Raw genomic sequence first — 12,427 nt, 5'->3', positions numbered from 1 at the left:
TTCAAATTGAAGTCAGAGAGGCCTCCACCACACACCTTCCCTACTTTTTATTTTCTTTTAGTGCAAGGATTTTTTCAAAAGGTACTACTGCCTCTGCAACTCTGTGCTCTGCTTTTCGTGTGGGAGGGGATTAGAAGGTGTTGAGTATGAGGAGTTGCTATCCGCTCAAACTCAGACATACAGCAGCAATTTGGCTCAGTCACTTGCTGATCCCCTACCTTTATTTACTATTTTAACCATTTTACAGCGAGAGAGACTTTAACTAAATATTCAAATTGACCTATTTAAACCTGGAAGAAAATAAAACCCCCCCAAACCTGCTCCCCGAGCCCTGCTCTGATAGATTTTAAATCAATTTTTGATTTAGAGATCTTCTAAAGGAACCTTTCACACCACATCTCCCCACCCTTTTTTGTTGCAACACCTTGCATCGTTATGTATAAATCTACCGTGAAAGAGAAACAGAGGGACTACACAATAATAACTTCCCTAAAAGACTGTGTCACATCTTCCGAGATGATGCCCATGTACTGTTCTTATCATAGTCCCAAGCAGGTCTTATTTTTAGCCACATTTTCAAGTGAAGTCCTGTCAGCATTTAAGCTCAAATCTACAAATAAACAGGTAGGTTTCTTATTCTAAACAGCAAATGTACCTTATAGATAGATGGGACTTTGTTAAAGACATTCATTTAAGCAGAAAAATGTTATTTGAGCACATTTTATGACAGTAATTTCAAAATGGAAGTTTTCGTTTTTTAACCTTTTTTCCTTTCAGTTAAGGTTACAAAATACAGTAGAAGTTTGATTAGCCAGCTTCCCTGGGGAACACGTGTTGCCAGATAATCAAATTTTCCAGTTAATCGAGTGGGGCCATTGGCCCCGCTCAGCTGATTCTGGTGCGTGCGCGCGCGCATTGGGGGATGCGGGGTGGAGGGCTGGCCCTGTTTCCAACGGCTGGAGGTGGGGAGCACTCTGCTGCTGCCAGCCCTGGCCAGGAAGCCAGCCCAAGTACCAGTTAGCAGAACGTGCCCATTATCCAAGTGCCGAACAACATCATTTTTACTGTAGAATTTATTTTGCTTTTTTATACTGGAATCTTGACCCAGCATTCCTCGCTCGTTTACTCCCCTGGCTTTTATAACTAGAAAGAAAAAGCAAGTATAAAAGGAGCAGTGAAGATTAATAAACCTCAGAAAGTAGAACAATTGCTCTCTTTTTGTGCTCTCTCTCTCTCAAGACAATGTTGAACAGAAGTGTGGGGTTTTTCAGTGAGAGAAAGTGGAGAATCTACCCTTAAAAAACAAACAAACAAACAAAAAACCCCACAACCTAAACTGATATAATGGCTGTGTTTACAGTAGTCCCCTTCTAGTAATCAGCCTGATCAGAGAATACTAATGAAGTCCTGTGATGAATATGCAGCACTTCATTAGGCTAATTCTCCCCACGCAACTTCAAAGTGCCTTAGTTCCCAAACTGATGGTGTTTTATATCACTCAGGTGTTAAAGGTATGGATTCTATTCCTATCCCTTTAAGAAAGTAGTTGGTTGAATTATAACTTACTCAAAGTAGGTAAGAAGAAAAAAATTAGTAGGCTAAGCAATCTGATTTTTAAGATATGCTATTGCACAAGTTCCTAGATCTTGCATGGCAGGCGAGAGGATAAAATTATAGAAAGTATTCATTTTTGGCCCCAAAGATGCATGTGATATTAAAATTTCAGCGTGTTCGTATTTTTTGTTTTTTCCTACTCTGGTCCAGGACTAAATACAGAAAGTTCCAGGCCTCAGGTCATAGGAATTTTTCCTCCCTTTAAAATAAATAAATAAGCAAGCAAGTAAGTAAATAAATAAAAGCCTTTTGCCCTTTTTTGACTCAAACAAATGCTAAGCTACAGGCATAATAAGGAAGTGGAGGCAGGGCAACAACAGGGATGATATAACACAGTAAGTATTGCTCTGTGAGCCATTTCAGATTAGGGGTGGGGAAGAATAGTCTTCCCCACTACTAACGTAGTCAAACATATATATCTTATTGAATACCAAAAAAGGGCATAATTTCAGTTTCTGAGAAATGGCAACATGTAGCAGAATACAGACTATCATTCTGTAGATGGCAGTTGTTTCCTTCAGTCACCAAACCGTAGACAACTCGGTGTATTAAACACACAACAAATGCGAAAGACTGGTCTTTATATTGGCTCTTTCATTCAAATCACCTGTAAACACTACTCATTGGGTAAACTTACTTTGCTGCCTCTCCTTCCAACAGTTATTTCGAATGTTAGACACATAGTCCTCCTCCACGGTCTTTTCCACCTTCTGTAATGATACTCCTTTGTATTCATTTTTGAAGTCCTTGTTGACATAATAAATGACACCTAAGTTTTCTGTTTTCATTCTGATGGTCTGCCCTGTACTCCTGTAAGAGACATGTGCTTGTTAGTCTTTTTATATACCCAATATGCACATTTCAAATATTGCTCTTCATCAAGAGCAGCAATAGAGTTTCATTGAGTATGCTATTTAAAGGTACAGAAAAGTGAGTTGTAATAAAGAGCAGGCACGTGCCATGTTTAAAACAGAAGGAAACATTTACAAGGTCATGAAAATAGAATTTTCTGCCTTTTACATCTCTCTAACTCCAAAAAACCACTTTGGGAAGTAACTTATTGATTTATTTATTTACAAGGTGATTAAAACAAAAACATGTGCATATAACCACCACCACCAACACTGGAAACTGGCAAAACAAAAAATTAGGACCCTACCCTGCAGCCATCAAGAACAGCAGCATTTCGCATTAAAATGTTTTACTGCAGCCCTTGATAAAGCCACCTGTATGGTGGCATACTGCAGATTAAGTACTCATGGTCTGTCTGTGTTCTGGAGGAATACCACTTGTAATATCATAGGAGTTTAACGTCAAGAGGGAAGAACATCTCTTTCCTGTGGAACTCGGCTCTGTAAGAGGAGAGCCCTTTCTTCTATGAAGTTTAGTAGTTCTGCAGGAGTGTGAAACAGGAGTCTGCAGGCAGGTAGGCCAAATCTATTCTCTATCCATCTGCATGATTTGTCAAGGGAGTTATTTCTTTCCAGGAAAAAAAATAGAGTTTTAGATACCATTCTATAGTAAACAGGTAAGTTTCAATACTTGTACTCCATTCTAGACAGGCTGGGATAAAATACTGTAACAAAATCTACAATAGGGGAAAAGAGAAAACAGTGAAATTCTCCAACTTTCTTCCTAATTCAGACCTTAACACGACAGATAGGAAGCTGTTGTCGTCAACTCCCAACTTGATGCAAATAGAAGAGGATTCTGCAAAGCAGATGTGAAAAAGATATGCAAAGGGAGAAAAAGGGCAGAATGTGTTTTTGGATGTATTTTGTTTAACAAATTTAATCAGCATCACTTACGATCTTGGAGATAAGGTGTAAGGAGGATTGGAAACCATCAACTGGCTCAGCAAAGAGACAAGGATCAGTACAATAATAGGCATCAGTTGGATGAACATAGAGAAGCCTCCCTATGGAACATAACAAAGAGTTAGGCATTTCATAAAATCAAAACATAAGAATGGCTGTACTGGGTCAGCCTAAAGGTCCATCCAGTCCAGTATCCTGTCTGCCTACAATGGCCACCGCCAGATGCCCCAGAGAGAGTGAACTAAACAGGTAATGATCAAGTGACCTCTCTTCTGCCATCCATCTCCAGCCTCTAACACACAGAGGCTAGGGATACCCACCATTCCTTACCCATCCTGGCTAACAGCCACTAAGGTACCTAACCTCCATAAATTTCTCTAGCTCTTTTTCAAACCCTGTTATAGTGCTAGCCTTCCCAACCTCCTTTGGCAAGGAGTTCCACAGGTTAACTGTATGCTGTGTGAAGAACTTCCTTTTGTTTGTTTTAAACCTGCTTCCCATTAATTTCATTTGGTGTCCCCTAGTTCTTATATTACAGGAACAAATACATAACTTTTCCTTATTTACTTTCTCCTCACCACTTGTGATTTTATATATCTCTATCATATCCCCCATTTGGCTCCTCTTTTCTAAAATGAAATGACTTAGTCTCTCTAATCTCTCTTCATAGGGGACCAATTCCAAACCCCTAGTCATTTCAGTTGCCCTCTTCTGAGCTTTTTCTAATGCCAATACATCTTTTTTGAGATGAGGAGACCACATCTGTACACAGTATTCAAAATTTGGACATACCATAGTTTTATATAAGGGCAATAAGGTATTCCCCATCTTATTCTCTATCTTTTTAAAAATGATTCCTAACATCTTGTTTGCTTTTTTGACTGCTGCTACAAACTGTGTGGATGTTTTCAGAGGACTATCCATGACGACTCCAAGATCTTCTTCCTGATTAGTTGTAGCTAAATTAGCCCCCATTATAGCATACATATAATTGTTTTTTTTCCCCCCAATGTGCCTTACTTTACATTTATCCACATTAAATTTCGTTTGCCACTTTGTTGCCCATTCACTTAGTTTTGTGACATTTTTTGAAGTTCTTCACAGCCTGCTTTGGTCTTAACTATCTTGAGCAGTTTAGTATCAGAATCAGTCCAAACTGAGATTTGCTTTTTAAGACTGAACACTATACCAATAGTCCACAAAGCAGTTTGTCTGCCAATTTTTTGATTAACTACAATTAGTAGTGGACAGCTTAGGCACTGCAAAGTACCCCTACTGCAAAGGCAATGATAAAAAACCCATACAAGAAAAAGAATGTCCCAGTTCCAAAGAGCTCACAGCGTAAGTATAAACAGCATTTAGTTAGTTAACAGCTGTGCAATACACAGTCTGTCACAAATACCAAAAAGAGATGCTTTTAAAGCTGTGGAGATATAATTCAAAGCCTATGGAAGTCAATGAGTCATTTCACTGATTTAATGTGCTAGACCATGTTCACATAGATGTCAAACAAGTAGTTAAATGCTAACAATGGGCCACACTTAGGGCTTGTCTGATGATAATCCAGAACAATCTGATGAAGTGAGTCTGTGCTCACGAAAGCTCATGCTCAAAACTTTTCTGTTAGACTATAAGGTACCACAGGACCCTTCGTTGCTAATCCAGAACAGTTATTCTTGAGTAACTTCATGTGTGAATGCTCTTAACTTAATGTACTTTTACAACAGTAACAGAGAGGTAGCTGTGTTAGTCTGTATTCTATCAAAACAAAAAAGCAGTCATGTAGCACTTTAAAGATTAGCAACATGATTTATTAGGCAATAAGCTTTTGTGGGACAGACCCACTTCTTCAGATCTTCACTTTTACAACAGATTAAGACAAACGGGAATAAGGCACTCTTATTCCAGAATAAGAGCATCCACATATGAAGTTATCCTCTGGAACAGCTAATGTGTTTTAAATTAGTTCCCTATCTTGATATCAAGGTGGAAAAAATCTGATTTTTAAATTAAATTGGATTTTGTTTTGTTATGCAAATTATAACTATTTTATTTTATAAAATAAATCTGTTGACAAATAAAATCTCAATACAAAATACGTTAAGGCCTATACTTATAATTCAGTTGTAAATATAATTTAGTTGTAAATATGTCTGAGAAGAGAAGTTTATATAGCCAAAACATTTAATGTTGTTTTAATAAAAATAATTTCTGGTGGCTGTTTTATGTTAATTCTATCCAGTTGCCATCCTAATTTGGCTGGTCATAAATCAAAAGCAAAAAACTATGGTATATAAGCAATACCATTTCATTATTTTCAACAAAATAAAATGTAAATATATATACATAGTTAGAGAGGATTCTGCTAGGTAGCCAAAAGATATACCACATCTAGTGTAAAGATCCTATTTAGTTGTAAATTAATATGTTACTAGCCATGTTGACCAAGGTGATCCTCTCTTTAGACAATAACTGAAGTATGGATTAAAAATTCAGTACAATTTATTATTTAAATCAAGAGTTTCCAGTTGGTAGAGTTGCCACCATCTTGGTAATATTTAAAATCTAGACTGGGCTGGGCAAAATCAGTCCTGGGGCTAGATCCAGCCCACCAAACATTTCTCTCTGGCCCACCCAGCTGATTAGCAGAGCATCCATACTTACAGCCAGCAGACCCTCTCCCCCTCATTCCATCTACAGTTCAGCTGCTCCTAGGATTCTCCAACCAGCTGTGGAGAGGGAGAGGGTGTGGAGGAGTGAGGGTAGGGCTGAAGTTAGGATGTTCCCCTTCCCCTGTACCCCATATCTGTAGAATAGGGATCAGGGAGAGGGGGAAACACAGCAGAGCTGCTTCAGTCTGAAGTATGGCTGGTAAGTGACTCACTAAGGTGTGCAGAGGGTTGAGGAAGGGGAAACAACAGAGCAGGACAGACTTCCCTTCGAGAAAGAGGGTGACATCTCAGAAACTTACCCAGCAGCAGCCGTGACACACAGTCACACATACCAAGTCTGTGCCACACACCCTCAGTGTTACTGTCACATTTACACTGCAGCACACACAATCTGTATCTCAAAGTCCGTGTCTCTCTCAGTCTCTCTCTCTGTCTGTAGCCTCCAGCCTCACCCCTTTCAGCCCTGAGCTGGCCTGCCACCAGTAGCAAAATTTGTGGCGTGGCCTCTCTGCAGGAAAAAATGCTCACCCTTGATGCCCACTATGAGTGCCAAAACCTCTCCACACTATCTCCCCCACTTTCAAGGCCTCCCAAAGTCTTGCACTGGCTCCACCTCTTCCCCTGAAGTCCCACCCCGTCCATTCCTCTTCGGTCCTCCTACCCTGCCCACCCCCCCAGTGCTTTTTCCCTGCCAACCCCCAGGTCAGGAAGGACTTGCTGTGGAGCTGGGGCTGGGATCTGCAGCTGCTTTATGAAAGTAGGGGGCAGTCATAGCTGAGTAGTGGCTGGAGCATGTAATCACGCAACACCTCCCCTCCACTCCTGCTCTCAGTAACTGGACTTTGGGTGTCTGGTCAATAGATATAACTAGACACTGCCATGTCCCCTTCTCGACTGGAATTTCCAGTCAAACACAGGGCACCCGGCCATCCTAGCAGTTGGTGATATACATCTATCTGCCCTGCTCAATCCAAATTGATCTTCAAGTATGGACAAATCTTTAGTGACCACAAATTAACGTCAATCATTTAGGACATTATGACACACAGTTTGGGATCTTTTGTGTTGTTTACTACACCTTACACAAATCTTCAAGTCCGTTTACCAAAGGAGCTAGGCTTACCCACACTAAGCCTGTAAAATAACTCAGCTGCAAATTCAGGTCCTCCAGCAAAGCACCAGACTCCCCTTCAATCATGCCATGCATAGGACTACTATCTTCTTTCTCTAGCAGTAGATTTAGGTAAAAAACACTCAAACATACATCACCCCTCTCCTCTTCTCTTTCATGTCCACTATGACGGTGTTGGTTAGGATGACCGTAGCCAGCTCGACCATTTGAAAATGAATGTACACTACCTACAAAAAGAAACATCAACAGTCATGACAACACAAACTATAAACATGCCAGATGAAAGAGAAAGAGCATGGACTGAGGAACTAGTAAAGAGTATACATTTAAACTTCATGACTTTAAATTTCTTACACTTTGAAAGTTACATTAACTAAACATGTCCTTATTTTTGAAAGCCTACAATATGTATCCATTTATGACTTCAGGTGTTAAGATTATGATAGCTATCAGAAAAGGAAATTAACAAACTTCAGTATGTTGCAATACACGGAAGGAAATAAACTGCTTACAGTAGATTAGGAAAATAAGAATTGGGTTTAAATATTCCAAAAATCATCACATGAGTTCTGGAGCGCAGCTCTGAGAAATACCAATGAAATGTTAATAAGTAAATACCTGATGGGAACGCTCCTCCAAAGAACATATTGAATAAATCCTCTGGAGTAATATCAGCTTCACAACCTCTGTGGAAATTAAATCTACCATTGCCAGGGTGATTACAAGCTTGCTCTTCACTGCCTGTAAGGTCGTATTGCTTTCGTTTTTCTGGATTGCTCAGCACAGCATATGCATTTCCAATCTCTGAAAGAAGGAACCAAGAGAAGTCATACAAAGTAACATTAAGAGCTACTCAATAATTAGAGTTGTAATTTCAGTCAAGAATTGGCTGAAGATCAGCACCATTCTTAAGTGCTATTTCTTCATCTGCTAAAATATTTTCCCCTTGTTACAATTTTTTTTTTAAAATTGCTTTAATGTGAACTTAAAACACAGTTAATTGCAAAAGTTTGGCTTTATCAAATAACATAACTTAACTCTGCTAGGCAGCATATCAGGTATATTTAATGGACTAATTAACATGAATACATTCAAAGTTACATTCAGTTAGAAAATGACAAATAGAAATTATTACCAATGAAACATGAGAATTAATATTAGTGAAACAACCTGAACTGGATTCAATAACCTCACAAAGTCCCTTCCAGCTCTATAGGATATGTATGTATAACAATGCTGGAAGTGCTGCTTTTAAATGACAGACCAAGCTACAGAAATTACATTGAAACCCTGCTGTAGGACATATACTTCAAACATAGTTATCAGAGTTACTCTGCCTCAGGGTAAAGATGGTGGTGAGAGTTTGCCATCTTCGATAGTGGAGAGAAATTACAGGACCCCCATCTGGATGAGCTGCACGGGAGTGAAAAGCGGCAATTTCGAAGTGCCGCGGCCGGTGGCATGCTAATGAGGTGCTGGATATGTATTTCAGCACCTGATTAGTATACTTTGATTTGGCCATTAGCATGGCCATTTTGACATTTTCTCTAAGCGCAGACATGGCCCCACAGTGGGGACACTGTGTCACCTTGACCTAAGGTATGTTGACTCCAGCTATGCTATTTACCTAGCTGGAGTGGTACACGTACTTTAGGTCAACATTGCCCTCTAGCGTAGGCCAGGCTTAAGTCACAAGGTGAAAAAATTTAAAACTATTCTTTATATATGACAGTGATCCTTTAACTAATTATACATTTTGTAAAATAAAATTTAGCTATCAAAGCCATGTGTGAATACACTAAAACAATTATTAGCAATTAACTTCTCATCTTAAACCTGTATGCAAGGGCTATACACAACCCTAGCTTGTGTGCAAACTGCTTAAGTTATTTCAAGCTACCTTATTTCGAATGCAGTGCAGGTTACACTGCACCAGGGTTCCAAATAAGGTGCCATTTCAAATTTTCTGGTAACCATGAGGGTTACCAAGAATTAAACACGAAGCTCAAAATAGCCTTGCTATTTCAAGTACCATGTTTGGCTGCTCAGCTTCTATTTCAGGATACAAATGTACCCTGAAATAGAAACTGGAGTGTAGCCTTAGCCTTAATGTGCCACAATCAGTACTGTTAGTCAGGTCTACACAAAAAGTTTTTTCATGGTTCAAATTAACAATATGAGCCTTGATAATATTTTGATTTGTTCCATGCCCAAACAAAAATGTAATATAAAAAAAATGCAAAAAATAAAATAGATTACACTTGATAAAAACAATTACTTCCGAAAAGTTCATATTTCCCTTCCTGTATATATGCCATAATAGAGGTTTTTCTTGCTAAAAGTTTTCCTATCAGCAATTTAGTCTGATCCAGGAGCAATCTTGACGATACTGGCTGCGTGGATATTAAACTGAGTTAGGGGTTGGTCAAAAAGTAATTGCAATTTTGTCCATTTTGACAAAATCTGTTTTTGTTTGAAAAATGAGTAATACGCACAAAGCTCCAAGAAAAAGGTAATGTAGTATTTCCTCTGACTGAGTAAAAACTGTACTTTGCTGAAAAAATTTTTTTTTAAACCTTCCAATATCAAAAACAGTCAGATGTATACTTCTCCTTGGTCTGTGATGGTATAAAACTAAGCATAAATATATCTGATGTGATACTGCATAGTCAGTCTCAATGTGTGGAACAGGAAAAAGCAGTGTTTACACTAGTAAACTACATTTACACTAACACACAAATTACTTATTTAAGAAAAATTCTATTCATATATTTACATTATAGAACTTTTATTGCCAGGTATACTGAATAATGCAGATTTGTGTCTGATTTTGTGCTCTTTTAGCCAGGATGCTACAAAACAGAAATATCTGAAAACATGGTTTTATAATAGTTACCACCAGAACTAATTCTTCAGCTATGAAGTGCTTCTTGCTACAAATGCCCCAGGGACCAAAAGAAATTATAAATATGTAAATAATATGATGGAATAGCATGTATACTCATGTAAAATGTGTCTTCACATTAAATTAACCTAACCAAAGTAAAGAGTCACCTGATAATGATAAAAATGGCATAAAAATAATTTCACAAGCTAAGCCTGTGCATCTCAAATAAAATCAACAATGAAGCAAAAAATTATTCAGATCTATTTTGCCTTGTTTATCTCCAATGATGAGGCCCTAATTGATCTATACGACCAATCGTTTCCTAAGAAAAGTAATTATTTAAGGGCCTTTTTGGAGCCACACAAACTGCTGATTGGTCCATTCTATGCAGATAAAATGAATCACAACTAAACCCCTGTGCTCTAACTCAGCTAGCTCACACTTGATGGGGCCCATATATTTTAAAAGTTTTCCTCCACGTACTAAGTTTAATTATAAAACTTTTACTTTTAAAAGCATCTGTTGCTCCAGGTGCATGGTTTTTGTCTGGATGAAACTTCAAAGCAAGCTTTCGATAAGCCTTCTTCAAGTCTTCTTCACCTGCATCTTTTGACACTCCAAGTACTTCATAATAATTTTTACTTTTCTTTATACTGCAGAAAAGAATAAGTGAAAAGATTTCAAAGATTCAAATAAAAACAGTTAAATATAACTGCAGACATCACTGTAGATATAGAAATATATTTATATAGCTAAAATATTCTGTAAATGTATAAAAATGGCACTATTATGTACATTTTATTTTGTGTACTCATTACACTTTTCACTCCTTTTTATGCTATGAAGCTAATACAGTTGAGAGAGGGGACAAGGATTCTATTTTAGCTTGTACAACTTCCACAGAAGCAAAGAATTTTTTTATTAATGCTGCCATGAACTAGAAAAACCAACCTCACTTGGCAGAATGGGTAGTCAGAAAAATATCAAATGCCAACTCCACGAAGAAATGTACATAAGGAACCACACGAGACATTTTCATAGACAGGAGTATGCCTGGACCCTGTAAACCATTTTATTCTTATAAACTGCTTGCATATATCCAAAGAAATAATAAAATAGCACTAATCCTATATTCTGATGATCTAGAAGGCTTAAACACAGACTCAACTCTGCACATAGCCTTAACAACTTTGATACTCAAAACTTTGTTTCATCCTGACATGAACAGTAATATCAGGACAATGATGTAATAATTCAGTGCACTCAGAAGTGAGGTGGAGACACTGATGTCACAAGGGACAGAGAGTGCCCTCCTTCCATGGAAACAGGAAAGCTCGATCAAAAGCAGGACATTAATTTTAAATCCAAACTAAATTATGGAGTAGTGAATTCAGAAACTTAAGTTTAAAGTATTTGGGAACTGCAGGATTCTCCCGCAGGGTTCCTCAAAATTGCAGTACACTGCTATTTGGTGAAAACTGAAATAGGTGATGCAAAAATAAAAAAAAAGTTGAGGCACAGAAATTAAAATAATAAAGTACCCAAGTAGGTAGCAAGATGACTAACACTACCACTGCAGACCAAGGGTCTGCCTTAGCAGTTTTATAACACTATAAATGTATGCAATGAACTTAGCACCTTGCACTGCTCTATAATTGTACCCCCACTAGGAGACTCTATTCCTTTAAATATGACAGTTTCTAAGCCGACACCACCACAGTAGTCCAAAACCACGTGATGACCAGTCCCAATGCTCACACAAGTTAAATAGGTAAAAGGGTAAGCGGACTTTGTCTGGCTCATGAGATGAATAACTTTGATACAGGAATGAGAATTCTACATTAAAGATATGCTAGCATATGAAATCAGACCAGATCATTTTACAAGATACTGTTGAGATCACAGACTGATCAAGCGATATCTCATTCAAGGGATCATTTTTCCTGTGTTTAAGTAACTAGACCATGCTCAAGGTAAAATCACCACAAGAGTATTTGCCACCCATCTAATATAACTCACTCCCCAAAATCTTTACGACATACAAAAAAATTCTCATAGAATTAAGAAAACATGAGTTAAAAACTGTTTAAAAGTTTTAAAAATATTTCAATTCATAAATCGGAGGGGTAGCCGTGTTAGTCTGGATCTGTAACAGCAACAAAGGGTCCTGTGGCACCTTATAGACTAACAGAAAAGTTCTGAGCATGAGCTTTCGTGAGCACAGACTCACTTCATCAGATGCTGGTCTTGGAAATCTGCAGGGCCAGGTATAAATAAGCCAGAGCAAGGCTGGGGATAACAAGGT

General features: G+C 38.1%; 1 protein-coding gene across 2 annotated transcripts in view; it reads right to left on the bottom strand.

The window, feature by feature from the left end:
* Positions 1-12,427, bottom strand: part of DNAJB14 (DnaJ heat shock protein family (Hsp40) member B14) — a 40,603-nt gene that overhangs the window by 8,670 nt on the left and 19,506 nt on the right. For both annotated transcript variants that reach the window (XM_074993521.1, XM_074993522.1), the window contains 5 exons: positions 10,630-10,775; positions 7,854-8,039; positions 7,368-7,462; positions 3,423-3,532; positions 2,252-2,424 (listed from right to left, as the gene is read on the bottom strand). In XM_074993521.1, the coding sequence (XP_074849622.1) occupies positions 2,252-2,424; positions 3,423-3,532; positions 7,368-7,462; positions 7,854-8,039; positions 10,630-10,775 (710 nt within the window). The remainder of the gene's footprint in view (positions 1-2,251; positions 2,425-3,422; positions 3,533-7,367; positions 7,463-7,853; positions 8,040-10,629; positions 10,776-12,427) is intronic.

Source organism: Carettochelys insculpta, chromosome 4, assembly GCF_033958435.1.
Source record: "Carettochelys insculpta isolate YL-2023 chromosome 4, ASM3395843v1, whole genome shotgun sequence".
NCBI lineage: Eukaryota > Metazoa > Chordata > Testudines > Carettochelyidae > Carettochelys > Carettochelys insculpta.
Note: the sequence above shows the minus strand (reverse complement) of the source record. Positions and strands in the feature narration are given on the sequence as shown.